General features: G+C 36.5%; 1 protein-coding gene and 1 long non-coding RNA gene across 3 annotated transcripts; both read right to left on the reverse strand.

Annotated features, from left to right (window-relative positions):
- Positions 1-37: 37 nt before the first annotated feature.
- Positions 38-12,663, reverse strand: znf395b (zinc finger protein 395b). Of its 2 annotated transcripts, none has more exons than XM_087805903.1 (10): positions 12,404-12,663; positions 9,869-10,013; positions 8,954-9,108; positions 8,769-8,881; positions 8,501-8,700; positions 7,376-7,476; positions 6,761-7,049; positions 2,293-2,388; positions 2,109-2,215; positions 38-1,337 (listed from the first exon to the last, which is right to left on the reverse strand). In XM_087805903.1, the coding sequence occupies exons 2-10, from the start codon at positions 9,971-9,973 to the stop codon at positions 1,226-1,228; spliced, it is 1,278 nt and encodes a 425-aa protein (XP_087662029.1). In that variant the 5' UTR covers positions 9,974-10,013; positions 12,404-12,663; the 3' UTR covers positions 38-1,225. The 2 variants fall into 2 exon arrangements, with proteins under 2 accessions (XP_087662029.1, XP_087662028.1); XM_087805902.1 differs by having other exon boundaries at positions 6,761-7,052; positions 12,404-12,662.
- Positions 12,664-17,043: 4,380 nt separating this feature from the next.
- Positions 17,044-20,530, reverse strand: LOC148067483 (uncharacterized). Its single transcript, XR_015713240.1, has 5 exons — positions 20,435-20,530; positions 20,234-20,370; positions 18,156-18,195; positions 17,536-17,581; positions 17,044-17,474 (listed from the first exon to the last, which is right to left on the reverse strand). It is a non-coding gene; the product is annotated as an uncharacterized LOC148067483 (long non-coding RNA).
- Positions 20,531-20,997: the final 467 nt, after the last annotated feature.

Raw genomic sequence — 20,997 nt, forward strand, 5'->3', positions numbered from 1 at the left:
AAAAAAAAAACTTCTCAGTGGCTTTTTTTTATTATTATATCATTTGTGTTTTTCACAATATATTTCTTTCTTTTTATTGCTATTTCAAACTTCCCCCTGATGCTCATCCTCCAAATCGTCAATCGCTACACCAACACTGGGGCAGGAAGAGAAGACCCATGTTTATGGAAAGTTGTAAAGTTAGCTTATTCTCGTGACGCAACATTACGACAAAAGTGCCAAAAAACATGAACGTTTCAAAAGAAAAATAGTCTGTCCAGTATCATGACGATAAAAGAGGTACAAAATAGTCTAAATGAAAGCGTACAATAGCAGATACATCACCACCACTTTGTTACCACTAGAAGAGAAGGTTGGAAAAAACGAACAGCCATATAGCGGTTGACGGCTACGTCACATTAGCATTCTGAAGACGCTCATTTCCGGCTTTTTGCTGATTTCTTTCTGGAATTATTGTACAGATTTTATTTATTTTTTTGTCAGATAAGCATTTAAGTGAAATGTTAGTTATTTTACCCAAGATTCATTGAATCTAAGTCAGGTTGCTATGCTATGCTAAATGATCCCAAATTAGCTAAGTGAGTACCATTAGCATAATTAGCAAACAGAGCTAATACATAGCCCTTAACTTTAATCTTGAAAAAAACCAATGCAAATACAAATTATTTTTAGAAGGCAAATTAACTTTTCTTAATCATCATTTTTGGGAAAGAAATCTATAATGAGGAAAATCAGTTTTATCTTGCCCTTTAAAGTATATACTTTATTGAATAGCGCTATATAAATATAAATTACTTACTTACTTACTTTCCGAATAGGGAAGACTTTTCTACATCTAGTATGAACCATTTCTGTAACCTTAATACCAAATACGTGTCTTTTTAAATCAGTCAATGTGTAATAAAAACTAGGAATTGAGCGCCCACGCTGGTAATGAGAACACAGTGGAGATACAGGGGCAGTAATATAAACCGTGGATAATAAGAAGACTGTAGTACATCAAATGGTCATAGTCACTCAACATGTAGCACCATTGCTTCAGCTGTTGAGTACAAACATACAGGAAGAAACTAATAGCATTCGGAAAGAAACAAAAACAGGTTGAAAAAAAGGGAAAAAAAGTTGAATGGCTCACAGGCCCTGGTTTATGTGTTCATCCTCTTTTTGATAAAAGTCTCTTTTCTCACATGTACATCCATCCTCATTCGCCTCAGTGTGAAGGTTTTTAATCTGGAAAACGTTGGCAAGCTTTTTTCCAGCGGCAGGCCGTGCACCACTGATCCTTGCGCTCCACTCCGTACACCTTCCGGCACTTCTTGGCCTCACCGCGACCCTTTCTGTGGACGCACACACAAGACATGTGAAGATTATTTAAAATATTTAAACCTTGATTTATTTCACACGGTTCTTTACGACTTCAGAAAAAAAAAATGTGTCCCTGAATACAAATAAATATGTAATTGTTTTTGGAAAACAAACAATCGATTTTTTTTACATTCTTTAACATTTAATTGTGTTGTGTATTGCGTAATACCCACATTTCAAAGCCATTTTAATTGTACGTCTTATACTACTTTCACAAGTTCTTAATCATAGTGTAGTATAGTGTATTCAAAAAAACATTTTTCCTGTTCTATACAGTATACTGTACACTTTAATTTACTTTTATATTTCACTTTTAATTCAAAAATAACGTTAATTGAATTTATTTGTATTTAATTTTATTTATTGATATATACATTTATATTATCCTTAGAAACTTTATTATTGCTGTAGCATAGTCATTTTTATTTACTACATTCTATATTTTTCGCTTCATATAATAATAATTGTCAATTTAAAAAACATTGTTATCATCAGTTGGAGGGTCCTTACAATAGTATTCAATATATATATTTTTATTATCATTTAATTTTTCTTATTTAGTACTATTTTCTCAATAGTTTGATTTAACGTCTCATTGCGATGTATACGCTCTCGCTCTTCCTTTGGCATGAATGTGTTGTTTTCTAGTGTTGTCTCTATACAAGCACGGTCAGTGACATCATCCTTCCTGTGCTGCCTGATATCAGAAGAAAACCTGAGTTGGACACAGTTTGTCTTCACACCTGAAGGAGCAGTGAGCACGAGAGGGCGACGCGCTCACGGTCTGCAGCCGGTTCTGCTGCAGCCACTGCTCGCCGACGCTGACGGAGCGACAGCGCGGCTTCACCATCTGAAGAGATCAACGTAAATCAGAATATACATGACAACGGTGAAGAACAAACACAATTGAATTGAGTCAACACCCACCGGAATGCTACTCTGGCCAGACACGGGCGCGGAAGGGGTGAAGTTTTGGCAGCCGGGGCTTCTGGGGGCCAACGATATCTGAGCTGGACCGCAGGCCTGGAAGACACGATCAAATGCACATCAAGTCATTTTTTATTTTTTTAAAATTTTTATTGTGTTTTCCGATGAAGTTATTCACCATTAACACAATGAGATTAGTCGTTGGAGAGAGGGCTGTGTACAAGCTGGTTATTTTGGTTTGAGGTTTGCTGCTAAAATAACACCATTACTCAATTGAAAAAGATTCAAACCATTGACCTCCTATGCATCACAAACTCTCTTATGGTGCCAGGCCAATGTTGCCATGTTCATAATAATAATAATAATAATAATACTGAGGAGGTAGGTGATAATGTAGAGGGGTCTGAGGACAGAGCCCTGGGGCACACCTGCAGTGACTGTGTCTGTATTGAATCGGTGTAATGTAGTGTATCGTCTGTGTCACGTAGAGTTCAACTGCAACTTGAGGAAACATGTGTTTAGTGAGAATCAAATCAGAATGTTTGCTTCTACCCATGTTGCCTGGGACTCATTTTTGTAAATTTGCTTCAAGAATTTGTAAATTTGTACGTTTATTTCAAGTATTTGTGAATGAATCTTGAAGAATTTGTAATTTTGCTGAAGAGTTACAAAATTTGTTTAAAGAATTTGAACATTTGTATTTGGAAGTTGTTTTAAGTATTTGCAAAGTGTGTTCTAGTATTTCTAATTTGTTTATATATTTATATAATATATTATATAATAATTTGTATATTGTGTAAGTATTTGTAAATTGAATCCAGAAATTGGTAAATTTCTTTAAAAAAAATTGAAAATTAGCTTCACGAATATCAATAATTTGTGAATTTGTAAAATCACTTGTAAATATACTCCAGAAATTGGTAAATTTACAATAATAATTGGTAAATGTTTCAATTAGTAAATTTGCTTCAAGAATTAGTAAATTTGTTAAATCATTTGTAAATTGTCTCAAGTATTATTAAAACATTTATAAGAATTTGTAAATTTGTTTCAATATTTGAAGAGATTTTGTTTCAAGAATTATTCTTTTTTTCTTTCAGGGAAGTATTAGAAAAATATGTTCAAGAATTTATACATTTGTTTCAAGAATTTGTGAATGTGTTTTAAATATTAACACATTTGTTTCAATAATAATTTAACTATCTTGCCACTGTACTCTGGTTTCATCGTAAATTGACTTAATGCATTATTTTAAAATGTAGTTTGTTTAAATGTGTTTCAAGTATAAGTAAAACATTGTCAATCATTTGTAAATTTGCTTTAAGTATTTGTAAATGTAATCCAGAAATTGGTCAATTTGTTTAAAAAAAAAAGAGGTAAAATTAGCTTCAAGAATATCAATAATTTGTGAATTTGTTAAATTACTTGTAAATTTACTACAGAAATTGGTACATTTGTTTCAAGAATTTGTAAATTTGCTTCAAAAATGTGTAAATTGGTTTCAATAATTTGTGTCAATCACTTGTACATTTACAAAAATAATTGGTAAATTTGTTTCAATTTGTAAATTTGCCTCAAGAATTAGTACATTTGCTTCAAGAATTAGTACATTTGTTCAACATTTCTAAATTGTCTCAAAACATTTTCAAGAATTTGTAAATGTGTTTCAATATTTGAAGAGATTTTGTTTCAAGAATTATTATTTTTCTTCAGGGAAGTATTAGTAAAATAAGTCAAGAATGTATAAATTTGTTTTAAATATTTACACATTTGTTTCAATAATAATTTAACTATGTTGCCACTGTACTCTGGTTTCATCTGAAATTGACTTAATGCATTATTTTATTAGTGATTTTATCTCCACTTAAATCTCAACAAGTTCTCCTCCTCATTCTCTTCTCATCCCTGGAGTCACAAGCCTGAACCCCTCAATGATGTTCCTCTTCTGTCCTCCTTCTCTTTCTTCCTCAGCCGGGACTGTCAAATGACACCGAGGTCATAACACCGTCGTTCAGCTGCAACCGTGAAGTCAAATCTGCACTAGCACAGCTCAAAAAACGAATCAAGCCGACCTGAACATTCAATGAGCCTTAATCGGACCAAAATATGTCTGCGAGAGTTTAAGCGTCGAGGCTTCTGTCGACAGCTGCGACGACACACCAGCCAGCGCTGACCCGAGATTCAACTCTCGCTTTGAGCTCAATTTCTGCAGCCATGTGGAAGCCAATGATACTTAGGCGGTAAGAGAAGTGGAAAATGTTATCTATTGGATCACCAGTCCTGGAGCTTCTGAGGAGTCTAGACTTCTGATGCCAGCAGACACTTTAAACATGCACTGTCACAAAGACTCCATTTACATGGACGGCGATGGAGGGTAAATGCAGGTCAGCAGAGAATTTCGCTGCTTTGTCAGGCATAAACGCAGCCCATTGGCTTCTTAGCTCTGCATGGAGGCGCTGGATCGGAGCGGCAACCACGACCACAATGCCACGAGCAGAACATGACACCAGTGGTGAAGATTGTGCCGGATAAATAAATGATCCATCCAGCGGCTCACGTGTGTTTCTGTTTTTTACTTGATTCACACGTAGAGTCGCCACAAAAAAAACAAAAAACGACTCACAACGTTCAATAATTAACGTCAACGAGAAACTGTCGACTCCCATCGCTGTCACGAAAGTTTGTCCTGAAAAAGTCGCTCGCTTCCCGTCAAATTAGAACTGTTGTTTAAGCGTAAAGCGACTCGCTGATGCCACTCGCAATCATACGGGAATATTTCTGCCATCGTTACCGTTTACATCAAGTCTGCCACGACCTTTAGAGAAGGAAGATCTTGCAGTGCACTCTTCCTGACCTGCTTCTCTGCTCAGACTTTTGACTACAACTACAATGGTTTGTGTCACACAGAAACATATTACAGCATTTTCACAGATCTCCACTGTGGCTGTAGCCTTTTACTTTTTATCAACTAGGGACCAATGTATCCAAAATATGAGGCTTTCTGTAAATAAATTAAAGGACAAATGACTTTCCCGCCCATTGTTGAACTGTTTTTGTGGTTTAAAGAAAAGTTATATTACCTTTGGACATGTCAAACTCAAGGCTCTGGGACTACATTCGGCCCTTTATGATTATAAACTGCCTGAAAAAGCATCGGAACTTTTCACCAACATTTGCTGCATTGAAACTTTCAATCGGTGGCTCATAACCGTATGTGTTTATTTTCCATATAAAAGAACAAACAAACTCAAGACTCAAAGGTTCAAGATCCTGACCTCAACCCTTAGACACTCGTAAAAGCTTTGAAAAAAGTGCATTTCCAGAGTTTTGTTAATTTGTTATGTACATTTGTAAATGTGCTTCAAAAATATAAAAAACGCAAGAATAAAAAAGACTTACAAGGATTTATGAATCAATTAATATGTTGTTTCAATAATGTGTTTCTAGAATTTATAAATGTCTTTTAATTTTTTTTTCAATTTTGTTTCAAAGATTTTATGAATTTATTTCAGGTTTTTCATAAAATGTTTTATATTAATTTGCAAATGTGATTCAATATTTTAAATGAATTGTTTCACGTATTGTAATAATTTGATAAATTTGATTTAAGATTTTTTTTTTTTCTAGAATTTTTAAATGCCTTTCAATATTTTTTAAATTTATTTCAAGAATTCTATAAATTTGTGATGTAAATTTGTAAATGTGTTTCAACAAATTTAAAAAAATGAAGCCATTTAGGATTTATAAATTATTTAAAAAAAAAATTGAACGAATTTCTTTCAAGATTTATTTTATGTTATATAAATGTTTAATAGTGTTTCAAGAATGAAAGAAACGTCTCAAGAATTGTATTGATTTGCTTCAGGAATTTGTAAATTTGTTTCAAGAAACGGTACATTTTTCTCTAGAATTTATAAATGTCTTTCAAAATTGTATTATTTGTTTAAAGAATATTACAAATTTATTTCAAGAATTTTATAAATGTGTTATATATTATTTGTAAACCTATTTTAATAATTTTGTAAAAATATATGTATTTCCAGAAAATTATGAACTTAAATTTGTAAATTAAAATTTGTTTCAAAGATTTTACGAAATTTCTATCAAGATTTATTTTATAAATTTTTTATAAAATGTGTAAAAGTGTTTCAAGAATGAAAGAAATATCTGAAGAAAAGTATTGTTTGGTTCAGGATTTTGTTCATTTGTTTCAAGATTTCTTTCTAGAATTTATTATCTTTCAAAATTCATTTAGTTTGTTTCAAGAATTTATAAATGTGTTTTTGTTAATGCTATTGTAAATGTGTTTCAATATTTTGTAAATGTGTTTCAAAATTGTTTAATGGTGTTTCAGGAATTTTTGAATTGACTTGAATTGTTTAAATGTGTTTTAAGAATTTGTTTAGAAAAATGTCTACATTATTACATTATTTTCGAGAATTGTTAACTTTGTTTCCAGGAAACCCACCTGATAGAGATGTTCTGTGTGGATCTGCCAGAAGCTGCTCGGTGCCGACTGGCTGAGTGGACTGTGCTTGCTCGGGCCCAACCCGGAGCTGGAGTTGGACCTCGGCCTGTGAGCCGCAGGTATTTGCAGGCCGGCGGCTGGAGGCGAGTCACACGTGGCAAAGATAAGATGAGGAGCTTGGCCGGGGGCCTGCTGGGGGGGCGGCGCTGCTGCCGGGCCGGACTCCACCGCCTCGCAGCAGATCCTGGTGTAGTAGAAGTCCTCCTCGCGCTGGGACTGATCGGACACACTGCTGTGAGTGGGTTTAGGTGTTTGTGGGGTGATTTTTGGAGGAAAGAGAAAACAGACACATGTGAGAAGATGTCGCTCCAAAGTGGCACTTATTGCGACCCAGATATAAAACCCAGAAAACACTTATTTCACCCTCCATTACTGAGCTTTCAACAACTTTAAATTTTCATCCATCATTTTATTATTTAATCGTGTTGGACTGACAAGAACTTCTAGTAAGCACGTCTCTCATCGCTCATGATCTCTAAGGTTAGCAAGAACCTGAATCCTTCGTTTTGACCAGACCATCAAAACATCAGACACATGGACATCACTGATGCTTACCACAGGTGAAGCACACGGATGTGTCGCTTGATGCCGACAGAAGACGTGAGAACTTTGCCGCAACTGGGCCACAGACACTTGTAAACACCTTTGAAGGAGCTCTGTGGACGAGTCAACGGTTAGACGTGTCATTTATAATCATACTTGTTTCGTTTGTAAATGTGTGTCTCAACAATTACAAAAAATGAACACATTTAGGGAATTCTTTTACAAGGATTTATAGATTATTAAAAAAACTAAATTCTAAAGTTTGACACATTTATTTCAATATTTAATTCATGAATTTGTAAAGTTGTTGTAATTGAGCCTTCAGTTGTTGGTCCATTTGAAAAATAATTAAATGGTCGATAAAGGTAAATTGAATTGTTTTAAATGACACATTGGTTGTTTGAATGTCATTAAAAACAGGAATGTACTTTATTTAACCATTTATCAGCTAAAATGTTCATCCTTAATTCATATTTTAACAACATTTTAATTTATTCGTTATTCAAATGATCCCAATTTCAAAATAAAACCACAATTTTAAATTAAAATGTCTGGCAGACACATCGTAGACAACAGATGACATCAATGAAACCCAAGAAGGAGCCAAGTTCCCACACTTATCATCATAAATCATAATGCAATAAAGATAGAGCTGAACAATGTTCTGGCAATCATACTTTGTCAGGGAGTGAAATTGACAACCACGTAACACTAAAAATGTCTTTTTTATTTGTTCAGGCTTTTCCTTGATTTTCTGGAACTCCTGTTGTGTTATCAGTTTTATCTTGATCTTTAAAATATATACTTTATTGAATATTGTTTTGATTGTTTAAGCGCTTTGTGACCCTGGTCTGGAAAAGCGCTATACAAATAAAAAGTACTTACTTACTTACTTATTAAATAGAAAAGCTGACATTTCTAATCTTAGGAAAACTAATGTTTAGATAAATGGATTCATTATGTCTGAAAGTGACTTCATTTAAGATTAAAGCTGATGAAACCTGTTTCTCAATAAACATATTGATGTCAATAATTGAGATTTCAGGCTGAAAATATTCACATATCTCTCATTTAAATGTCTTTAAATTAACAAAACCTCGTGAAACGTCACAAAAAAGATGGACTCGTCTCGCTTACCTTTGGCTTTTTGGCATTATTCTCCTCACTTTGTTCCAGTTCCATGTGAAGACCTTCATCAGGACTGCTGTCCATCTCGGCGACGGACAGCGAGGGGGCGGGGCTTACGTTGCCGTGGTCCCAGCTCCAGTAACCGCTGCTGCCGCTGTCGGAGAGCTCGCCGCCGCCGCACTCCATGTCCGCCGAGGAAGACGAGCCGGCTGATGGAAGACAAGAGTTCGTTTTTTAATCAAGTTGAAATAAAAAAATATGAAGTTTTAAAACAGACCTGGTCCTGAATCAGTCTGAGGAAGGTTCTGAACGACGGGGTTACAGGAGAGACTGGTCAGCACCATGGCGGCCATGATCTCGTCCATCTCTACAGACTCTGGTTTACGGAAACTAAACAGGAAAAAAGTCACTTTAAATACTGCACTACATTAACTAGATGCCTTCACACTAGTCATGCGTCACCTGAAGGGGAGCTCCGCAGATGTGGACGCTGAGCTTCGGTCCATTTTGTCAGCACCGAACCGGGAAGCCAGCTCAGCATCCTTCTGCAGAGGGACCGACGGTTGCCCCGTCTCCATGAACACCGTCTCCCGCTGGACCCAGATCCGGGAGAACGCCTTCACGGAGAAGTCACAAAGGTTAAAAGTTTTACTTACAAAAAATAAAATAGCTTAAAAACTAAAACAACTGTTTCAAGGGGACCTAGGGTTAAAAATTAGCTTCTTGTTGTTTGGTTCCAAGAGAAACATAATGAAGGCAACTGTAAAGGTTACAAGTGTAAGAAAATATTGATACAGTTAAAAGTCGTAGTGTTTTTTTCAAAATACTGTATTGATATTTAGCATTTTACTATATCAATTTCCTTTTTCAGTCTTCGAGTCATAATTTATTTCGTATCATAGTTATTTTACGGTTTATATTTTAATAAAATAATTCGATTTTCCTATTTACAATTAACATGCAAAAATCCACTGCGTTTGTTCATTTTTATGTTGCAATTTAACTCTCGGTCGCTAGTTAGCAACAGTCATTAACGTCCTACCTAAACAGTAAACAATGGAATCCACCGAAATCCCAGCAATAACTGAGGACGAGAGGATACAGTCAGTTTTTAAAAGCGGATTTTATTTTTGGCATATCGAAAAAAATTAAAGCGTTTCCGACTTTGGTCTACATGCGGTCCCTAAATTCTGCAACACCAGAGTCAAGTACTCGGACAATACTACAAATATATCCTTGTTCCTACAGTATCACAATATATCACAATATACCAGAACATATATAGTTGCCCCTGTATCGTTACACGTGAAGTATCCCCAGATTATAGCTAATACACGCCCCCTAGTAGTAAAGTCAAGTCCTGCTCCCGCCACTCACCCGTGGCTGTTGCTGGTGGGATCTGTGGTTGCTTTCTGTCTGTGGACAGACCCCCCCTCCACCTGGTCCCGACCCCGCTGTGTCCCCTGGTCTGATAGCTGCCATGGTGCCGCCGCACTCAATGAGGGGACTCAGCACAGGGTGCCTGCAGAAAAGACATTTGACGACCATTTTATTTCAGAAAAATAAACAAACTTAAAAACACTTTACAATAAGAAAATATCGGTTTTATTTTACAACACAGCACATTTAATACCCGTATTTCAACACTGCCTTAGATTTTACCTGGTACTTCCTACTCAAAATGTCCTGTACATTTTGTTAATCCATTAGAGAACAGAGTCATTCAAGCAAAAGGACCTTAACAGGAGAGAAGATGTTGTGAGTTGATAAATATGTTTTTTTTTTCCAAGCGACTGAGTGAACAAACACAAGAGAGATTTCAATGTAATGTTTGAAAAGAGCAGATTTTAGAAAAATGGATTACAAGTAAATCTCTCTGTTCTTACGTCATCCAAAAAAGTGTGTAACCGACAACAGACGTTATCGCACATGTGTGCGGATTTATGTGGGCTGTCGGCTGCCGGGGTCGAATCGGGGTTAGTGGAGGCGTTTACTGTCAGTGGGAATAATCCCGACCGTAAACACCAATGATTTGCAGACCATTTATCCGCTAAATATTTGTAATACGGCTATTGACTCGCATACCATTATGTCAATACTTGAGGCTAAATTTAAATTTGGTAAAATATATCAACACGGATGTTGGAAATTGAATATTTGATGATAATGCATTTGTTTCTTATCTCAATATAGAATCAAAACATATTTTTCTTTAAAAATGTTGCTCATTTTAAAATTACAATTTGTTATTTCCCTTGGTTTCGATTTTATTGTTTGTTTACATTTTTAGAAAACGTGTAATTTAGGTTGTGGAGTGTATTTTGGGTGTTTTATCAAGTCATGTTCCTACTAGTTCATAACAGATCGTGCAGCATTAGCAGACGCGCATAAAAGCCATACAATTGAATTGTTTGGTAAATCGTGCACAAATGCTCCTTCCCAGATGCAACACTAACAGACTCAGGGACTCATTCATTCCTCGTGCTATTAGGCCGTTTAATTCAGAGTTTGGGTGCAGGAGTGGAGTGAAAGTATCATGATATTCTATTCCATGTTAATCTTTGTATCCTTCTCTTTGTTATTTTTCTTTGATCTATGTTCTTTATCTTTAGATTTAGATTGTGTAATGTTGCACTTTCTTTTTATTGCGCTTTGTTCTTCTTTTTAGCTGTGTGCTGGAAAAACAATTTCCTAAAAGAGATCTCCAGAGGGATCAATAAAGTGTATCTAATCTTATCTAATCTAATCTAATCTAAATCTGATGAAACCAAATCGCAACCTCAAAATTCACTTTCGAGTAATTCCGTTTATAAACTGACCAACCGACCAATGTAGCTGATCACATCACTAATCATATATTATCAAGTATTATCAATGAGTTTTTATTAACCAGTACAACAACAACTAAGTAACTAATAAGTGCCGATGGTGTGTTTGTGTACATGTTGTGTTGTCGAGGGTGACACCGGTTATAAAGTGGAACAGGTGCAGAAGTGAAAGACCAGCAGTATTTTTTTCTTCTCCCCCTCCACCCCCTGCAATTGTTTATCCAGACTGTATATTCCAGCCAGCTGTTGCCACCATGATCATTCAAACCTAGATCTGAGCCAAGACAGATTCATGTCATCATGCAATGAGGCGGCAGAACAAACCTGTTTTATGTAATACTTTTATATAATATTTGAATAAACTCTTTCATTCATGATGCATTTTAAGGATTAAACTCCTTATATGACACGTACATATTGCCTGGGCGCAGGTTTTTTCTTTTTTCACCCCTCAATGCTTTTTTTTCCCCTCCTCTCGTCATGCACTCAAACGCAACACAGAGCCTGAGATCCCCCCGGCTCTCAGCCAATCAGAGCCGAGCGTAGGTAGTAAACAAGCGGCAGAGCGATGGGCGTGGCCTGTTCTCTGATTGGCTGGTTCCCCCTATCCACGCACACACCCTCTCTCTGACAACGTGTTGGGACACGAGTTTTGCCGGGAGGACCCGAGCCGGACACCGCATTAAAAACCACCTCGTCTTCAGCCATAAAGTCAAAGCGAAACGATCTCCGGTGCTTTTTAAAAAAAACAAGTGTGAAAGGCAAAGAAAAGATGGTGAAAATGGTAGAAAAAGCGGAGTAAACAAATGACGCCATCGTTGCAGGAAAGATTAGCGCGATTAAAACTATATCTGCAACATTTTGCTTTAAATTCTATTCTTCTCTCATCTCCGATTGTTACTCTATTGACGTGATATTGCAAACATAATCGTGTTGTTTTTGAGCGTTCGGCAACTACGCTGGACCCGGCCGGCATATTGTGGACCCTCCCCCCCCCCCCCTCACTGCTGAACGAAAACAACATTTAAATGGCGCTCGTTTTTTCCACGCATATGTCGGATGATCGCGTCAAAGTACTACTCACTCGCCCCCGGTACAGTCCACTGTCCTTTCCCCCCTGGTCGACGGAGAGCGGCTGCGCGTCGTCGGTTGTCCTGCCGGTGCTCGCCGGTGCTCGGGCTGCTGAGTGTGGGGGGAAGGAAGGAAGGAAAGGGGGCTGGTCGACGAGATCCGCGCCTACGTGTGTCTGGTTGGTGGACGAATGCCGGTGGTGACAGCTGGGCAGAACACAGCGATGTCAGAGGATGATCTAGGTGAGGGGTTACCAGAGCAGCAGCATTCTCACTTCCTGTCTGTCTGTCTGTCTGTCCCTGCACATAAACAATCAGCCTGGCTGAGCCCAAAATAGACATGCAGAATAGCAACCATTCAATGCAATTTAAATACATAACAACAAGCAAATATGTCATTTTATAATTCCTTTTTTTTTAAATGCATTGTATTTTAATTTTGATTTTTTATATATTTTCTAATCACCCTCACCTAAAGGTTGGGATTGTTTTTCAGTGTAAGTAAGTAAGTAAGTAAGTAAGTCATTTGTATTTATATAGCGCTTTTCCAGACCAGGGTCACAAAGCGCTTAAACAATCTAAACAATATTCAATAAAGTCTATACTTTAAAGATCAAGATAAAACTGAGAACACAACAGGAGTTCCAGAAAATCAAGGAAAAGCCTGAACAAATAAAATTGTCTTAAGATGTCTCTTAAAGGAGTCAGTAATTGAGTTCCCTTCTAGTCTACTGTCTGAGCCTTTTTTTGGACGGAGATGACGACAAAGCCAACCCAGCTCCAGTCGCTACATTAAAATGAACAAACATTTTTACGTATAACTCTAAAAAAGGAATGGATTACTCAACCCTTAGTCAACATGAGGGCGAGTAGACATTTGGGTGAACTAACCTTTAAGGTCAATGTAATAAAACGAAAACATAACTTGAAGAAAATTTAAGCAAGGAAAACCAATTTGAAACATGTCATAATAGCATAATTACACTTGTTTATAGCCCTACTACTTGCAACATTTAATTTAGTCCCTGTAACATCATGCCTAGGATCTCTTTCATTGATCCTTATTTCCTTTGCTTCGGTGGCCCCTCACCACCGTGACGGGGTTTAATGTGACCCCTCAGGAAATTTTTAGAGCAGACTTTTGTGGTTGTCTAGAAAGACATGCATTAAAACAATGAACACAGAGCATGTCAACTCCCCCCACCATCCCGCGGTGAATTTCTCACATGGAGATCAAGAGAGGCTTGGATGTGTGTTTCTTGTGCATATGTGTGTTTCTGTGTGTTTGAGGGATCAGATTAGTGTCGGCTGTCTGCACCCTATCCGCCAGACATCCAGTCAGCAGGGATTTTAGGGTCTGAGCGCCGACACAGTCGGAGAGAAGGAGAGAAAACCAATCCTAGTCCCAATCCCAAACCCAGACAGAAAATTCCAAATCGCTCATTCCCACTTATTAATCATGGATCCCATTTAAACACGTACTTTGTGACAAACGACGGATTTGGGACGTTTAATTTTAATATGAATGAGACCAGACTCCCCAGTCGAGATGGATTCTTAAAAGAATGCTCTCATTTACCAACTATTGAATCACTTTGAAAGTTGAAATTAACACATACAGTATATTTATTGTTTGTTTACTACATATTCCCTTTATGTCAACAACTATAAACTGAAAACGAAAAGGTTTATTAAAATTATAATCAGTGCTTTACTGGCTGCTCAGTAAGAATTGCAACATTATAAAAATGGAAAACTGTGTGTATGCAACCCAGTCCTCAGCAACACAATGACAATCATCTGATCATAATTGCAGAAGTAAAACTCACCACACGTTTGTGTTGTATGGTTAGCAGATCTCCAAGAATACCTTCTTGCTTTCACGGGTCTCAAATACCTCAAATTCAATATGAACACATTACACATTAAGTAGTTCACAGGTTACATTTTAAGGGAAAGACTACATGGGTTCACAGCCCCTGTTTTATTTGACTTAAATAACCAACCCTTCAGAGATGAAGAAATGTGCAATGTCTGTGTGTGTCTACTCACCCTTATGTCGATTTAGGGTTGGGATTATTTTTAAATAAGCGTAAAATATAGACTTTTCATCAGGACTGCAATACAAGATGGACGATATGAGCAGTATGGAGGCCTATGGATGTTTTTAAGCGTCTTTTTGAAAGGAAGTTTGTCCCTGGGCGCTGAGTTGCTTCATTAAAATGAAAATATTTTTTTGTCTATAACAAGGAACAGATTAGTCTGAAATTAATTCCAACCCTTAGTTGACATGAGGGTGAGTAGAAAATGAGTGTCATTTGAATTGTAGGTGAACTAACCCTTTAACTATTTATCATCGTATTTCATCCAATTTAAACTACTTTTACCTTTATTGGGCTCGCAGCTAAAATGCACACTACATTTTTAAAATAGTTTACAGCTGGTTCAACAGGATGGCTCCAGGAGAGTTTAAGATTTAAAAAAACACTGCCAAAATCTTGCTAAAAGTTTGTAGATATTTGCCCTAAAATACTTTTGTTATTGGCCTCTAGATTTTCAGTCAAATAAAATAATTTGTTTCTGGCTTAGAAGTATTTGACTTTGACAACTCGGCAGGATCATGTGATGGATTGCGGAATGGTGGCCGACAGGAAAGGAATGAGACTCCACCCTGATCTGCAGATACTAAGGTGCCACACCCTGTGACCCCACTCGTTAGTAGAGAAAGAATTTTGTATTTTGTATGTATTCGTCGACAACTGTAATTGTGCACACAGTTGATCTATTTTTTGTTACTGCCCGTTAGTTATTGTGTCTTTTGTGATCTAGAAATGGTATGTTCAGCCTTCTTGTCCAACTGGAAAGTAATGCTTGGACTTCTTGATGCCCTCATTTAAGGTTCCAGCCAGTAGGGGGTGCTGCGGTGCACCAGTGTATAAAAAGTGTGTCAGTGTAAATATTGAGCTTTAAGGGAATGTTTGGGCTGGTCTGAGGCTGGGCACACTGACTGCTTTGTTATCCGCATGATCACTACAAGATTCCAAGAAAGTCCCGTGTCAATCAGTGACATCACAGTTGCATCATTTCCTGTTAAATTCCACTCCTCTCCTGGTTGAAGGCTGCGGTTTGTTCAGTGAGGTTTGAAATGAGAGTTGTGTGGAATCATTAAAAGATCAACAGACTACTTTGACTTTGCACAAAAGAGAATGTACATTATATTTAATTACGTATTTTATTTATTTACCAGATTTAATGTTGAAGCAAATCATCGGAAGATCTACTTTGGCTCGGAATGACTGCCCTAAAGAGTTGACTGTATAATCTTTGTTTACAGAACGTCTAAAAATAACAATCCCAAGTCTACACTCGCGGCGATCACATTTCAAGGACTTCATACTAAATACATAAAAGGCAGGGAGGGTAGGACGGGTGGAGAAGACTGATGGACACAGTAAGATGATATTTGATTTAAAGAAAGAAAGAGGAGTGAGAAGTGGCACTGGAAATTATTGTCAGGGTGAAAAAGGGATAAAATAAATAAGGTTTGTGAAATCTTTAGCACAAAATTCAAAGTGGATGAAAGTTCATGTCGATATGTTGTTAAGGGAGATGTTAAATGCAGATATGATTGATGTCAACGATAAAAACTGATGATTAAGAAAAAAAAAATTTTTGGTGAAGGACAATAAACATGATAAAGATAAATTGAGCCTCAAAGAATGTAGATGCAATATCTAAATTAGACTCACATTTCTTGTTTGTTGAATATAAGAAAGTAATTAAGTAAGTAATAGTTATTTGTAAAGGGCCTTTCTAGACCAGGGTCACAATGTGCTTGAACAATCAAAAGCAATACACAGTTAAATACCTACAAATTTATAAACTCTAAAAGGCCAAGACATAAGACAAACAAGAGTCACAGAAGATTAGGAAAAGCCTGAACAAATAAAAAGGTCTTAAGATGTCTCTTTAAGGAGTCAGTAGATCAATCAAACGCAGAGGGAGAGGAAGATCGTTCCAAAGCTTAGGAGCAACATCCTGGAAGGATTTCTCTCTTCTCTGGTCCGGTAGTGTGTGCACGGAACGATCAGTAGATTCTGATTTACAGACCTCAGAGCCCGAGCTGGGGTGTAAGTCTGGATCAAACCTCAGATTTAAGGAGGAGTCTGACCATGAATATCTCTGAAAGTAAGAATCAGAATTTTAAAGTTGATCCTGAAAGAAACTTGCAGCCAGTGAAGAGTTTAAAGGATCGGGGAAATGTGAGTTCTTCTACTAGAGCGGCTCAGAATTCTTGCTGCAGAGTTTTGTGTTAACTGCAGGCGACGTCTCACCTTCGCCTTCTTGTTAAGACACAAAATAAACTGTTACAATAGTCCAAACGAGAAGACATGTTTAAACGCAAGCATTATGAGCTCTGAATCGTGTTGTGAAACCATATTTATAAGTTTAGAGATTTTTCTCAGTTGAAGGAAACAGTTTCTGGTCAGTTTTATGCAGTTTTATACTAGAGACATGTCTTTGTCAAATACAAATATAAGATATAATATAAATGTACATATTGTTTTGCCCGTGACGTAGACTGCTAAAATCTTCAACACATGATTTGGAAGGACCTTGTATCGTGTATTGAAAGAAAAAACTGCACACTGTGTGGAAGGCAAACAACATCATATTTAATCATTATTGAAAGCACGTCCCGACCTTGAACTATCTCTGCAGGCACTTTGTGTGTTGCAGCTTACAGCCTTATATTGACGATAAATGTTTGACAAAATCTTGACAAGTCAAGAAAGAAAAAGACACACAACAATGGTTTAACAGGTAAAGAAGGGTGTACTTTTGTAAAGTATGGACTAAATAACACTTTCTGCAAGGGGTGGAGTATTTAAAACAATTAAAGCTAACCTATTAACTTTCCTATTTGCTATTCAGTTGTCCTGTTCGAGTCTTCATTCCTGTGACTCGTCCACGTCTTGAACCGCAGGTTCTGTTATCAGTTGATGGAAGCGATGGCTCTTTCCAGGGTGTGTGAGGGCATGTCTTCGTGGTTCCTCCACGTGGTGTAGGCTACAGTATTAGGGTCTGGATGGTCACATGACTCTTGTTAGTGTTTGGGATGGTTTACTTAACATCAAAGTCTCACCTTCGTTTCCTTTAGTACCAACCGTCCCATTTGCTCCTCCTTCAGTCTGTTTCGACAAAAGAAAGTTAGTTCAACTATTAAGTCACTATTCCACGCTAACAGACCTTCTCCGAGGCTTTGCCCTACTTATGTGACGTTTAAAGACGATGCAAGCCAAGTTTTATGACACCTAAATGACTCATCAACACTCTTGTCAGCAGCAAAAAAAACTTTCCTGCGAAATGCTGCAATGCCAGATCCTGTTCTTAAGATCTATTGTTTGTTTGGTTTCACCTTTTGATTCCTCCTCTCACTCGGACTAGACAAATGTTACAGCATTCCTGTTCCTCCTGATGTGTACGTTTACTTAATAAAAATGATTGTGGATTTTTTATTTATCCAGTTCTTTATATACTTGTGAAGGGTAAAAGAAAAAATGAAATGTTTAAATCCTTTAATTACGGCTACAAATTAAATAAATCAAAAATAAACATTATGATTTTAATTAATTTAAACACATACTTTATATTTTCTGTTATTATAATGTGATGTTTTAATATCTAGATAATGTACATTTTTAATTTATATATATATATATATTACAAGAAAGAGGAATAAAAACAACAAAAGTTGTGTTTTACCGTTGCACCGCTGTTCACATCATAGCCATTCCCGGTGTTCCTGGACAAGGAAAGATAGAAACAAATTAGTCAGGAAGACGTCACAAGAAGAGTTTGTTTGCACTGTGACGTAAGGTAAGGTTGGGTTTTATTGACACTTTAGTTTGAATTATGGGATTTGTCTCCGGTTGTTCTCTCACATAAAAGACCTGAAAAAGCTCTTTGTGTCCGTCGTCATTCTTCACCGGTGTGTAGTTTTGTTGAGCGCCACTCATTGTCATTACTTCGGAAGTTACTTGTTTTTAATATAAAATGGTATTTGCAACAATATTTTCAATATTCTTTTATATTTGATGGCTCTAATGGTGCAGAGCATTTTTGGTTTAACATAATCATTTAAAGCAAAAATGTTTCCTTTATAAAGAAGAATAAAGGAAGAAATAAGAAGATTAAATGTCAAGAAATATACTTTGATTTAATGTTATTAATCATTGAGCCTTAGCCATTTGTTAATAGACCAATGTGAGAACACTTTTTATGATGTTCATGTTTAGAATGTATTAATAATTTCATTTATTTGTTTCCAGGCATTATTTTTTAAATCAGGAACGAAATATTTCTTATGTTTAAGGTAACCAACAACTTTTAATAAAGTGTTTGATAAAACAAATATTAATACAGCAGGTTTGTTTAAACTTTAAATTTAAAAGTATAATAAAACCCATTTATTTATAATACTATTGACTATTTTATTTTTCTGTTTATTCATTGATTTAGTTTACTTTTCATTATCATTTTCACATCCATATATTATTTTATTATTGCTCATACATCTACTGTGTAATGGTTTCACTGTGTTGGCCTTAATTGTTTTTTTTGATTTGTCATGAATAGAGTTTTGAAATCTGAAACCACTGCTCATAAAGCAGACAAGTGACGCCCTTCACTTCTAATCCTCCATACAACATTGCACAACATCTATTATTTGCCTTTTCTCACTCAGCACACGCGGTTCCACCCCTTTAAATTGGCAAAACACCCTTCGGTTCGGAATTCAATCTTTCACTACTGAACCAATCTGGTTGAATTCCTGTCGCGGACAAACATGACGCAGAATGTACTGCAGATAATCGCTCTTGTTTCCTCTTCTGTCGCTGGTATGTTTGGTATGTCGATCAGCGTAAAGATACACCAGATAATATAGATGCAGGTGTCTTTGGAAGATCTACTGATGTCCTGGAAATCTCATTGCAAAACAATCCTTAAAAATTGTTTGCTAGCATCTAATGCTGCGTACAGAAGTTATTTTAAGATAGTTGAAATATGAGATTCAGAGTCTCAATTTGTATAACATCGTAGAAGTATCCAGTCCGAGCTAGCAAGTTAGCACTGCTAGCTTTGTAGCACAGAGCCACTGAACTATAACTCAAGGAGTCTTCTTCGATTTCTTCGACTTCGAGAATTCTTGAAAGTCTGGCTTGGGTGCCATTTGTAGCCATCAATCAGATTTAATCAGACAAGATCCCATCATTAAAAGAAAAAAATAAATTTGCGCTATGGATTTTTGGGAAGCTAGCCGCTTGCCAAATCTATTGCCTATGACAGATAAATATATCTTAAGTTAGAGTTTTGAAATTCTGAATTAAAAAACTCTTGACGTTAGCTGGTGTTAAATGAGGGTCAAACTGGCCATTTTTCATATTCAAATCATAAATTTTGTCTTTACTGTAAACTGTACATCTCAGCTAGCTTATGTCTTTTTTTTACTTAACTTTTATTTCTCTCTTTTTCTTTTTAAAAACTGTTCTGGGTTCAACGACCAATCCTGGGTCCACATATTTTTTTAACACAAATACACCTGCAGGTACTGAAATCTCAACTGCTCTTCGGAACCGGCAACACCCTTTAGAAATAAAATCAAGTCAAGCAAGTTTTTCTCCAGTAAAAAGTGATTAATAAAACAATTAGTGTTTGGAAAGTTCAGGAAAAAATGAATCAGATGCTTTGTTTCTGTGTCGCTGACGAAGCGACGCCTTGGCGTGGAATGTTCCCGTAGTCAAAGTCAACGAAAAAGATCAAATGTTGGTGGTCGGTCTTACTTGCGACAGCGGGCACAAAGGCCGACGACAAACACGCTGAGGACGATGAAGACTACGAGGGAGATGACGGCCACCTCTGGGGATGAAAACATGCCCACCATGTCTGTAATTCCGATTGGAGCCATCGTCCTTCAGCTCTGCGGGTCACATTTAAATTTGTATTTAAAAAACATGACGTGTTAGACAATGAACTGGACTTACCTGTGCGCTGCTCCGCTGATGTTTCACCGACAACTGTCAGTCCCAAAACTGTCTTGACTCACCTGAGGGAGTAACCCACGAAGGAGGTGCAACAACTATAGCAAGTGAAATGCCTGTGCACCTGACTCACGAGGAATGTTCTCAACCGGAAATACTGCATTGACAAGAGTTTGACCAAAATGCGTTGTGGTTTATTTAAATTACAAAACAGCCCACAAGTTTTACGACATGAATTTTCTTTTAGCATTCTTTGAATGACCCTTTAAACTTCCCTTCTCTGGAATTGTTACGTATTTAAGTATTTGAAAAAATAAATCTAGGAAGTAGTATTTATTCTTGAAAATCTTGATTTAAAAAAAACAACAAAATTAGTTAATATTCATACTATTATTTATACTAATACTATGAGTAAATGTGATTTGTTCCTTTAATAATACATTGCCAAAAATAAAATATTAAAGGAAAAATAAAAACAACACATCTAGATCTGTATGAATGAAATATCTTTATTAAATAATTTGTTCTTTACATAGTTGAATGTGGTGACAACAAAATAATCAATG

Source organism: Callionymus lyra, chromosome 13 (assembly GCF_982586985.1).
Source record: "Callionymus lyra chromosome 13, fCalLyr1.hap1.1, whole genome shotgun sequence".
In the NCBI taxonomy this organism is placed as follows: Eukaryota; Metazoa; Chordata; class Actinopteri; order Syngnathiformes; family Callionymidae; genus Callionymus; species Callionymus lyra.

Excerpts from the sequence above, each read along its gene's own strand:
- znf395b (XM_087805902.1), bottom strand. The coding sequence starts at position 9,973 with ATGGCAGCTATCAGACCAGGGGACACAGCGGGGTCGGGACCAGGTGGA. Across the intron at positions 9,109-9,868 it reads CCCACCAGCAACAGCCACGG|GCGTTCTCCCGGATCTGGGT; the intron begins GTGAGTGGCGGG and ends TTCTCCGTGAAG. Across the intron at positions 1,338-2,108 it reads CGTGCTCACTGCTCCTTCAG|AAAGGGTCGCGGTGAGGCCA; the intron begins GTGTGAAGACAA and ends GTGCGTCCACAG.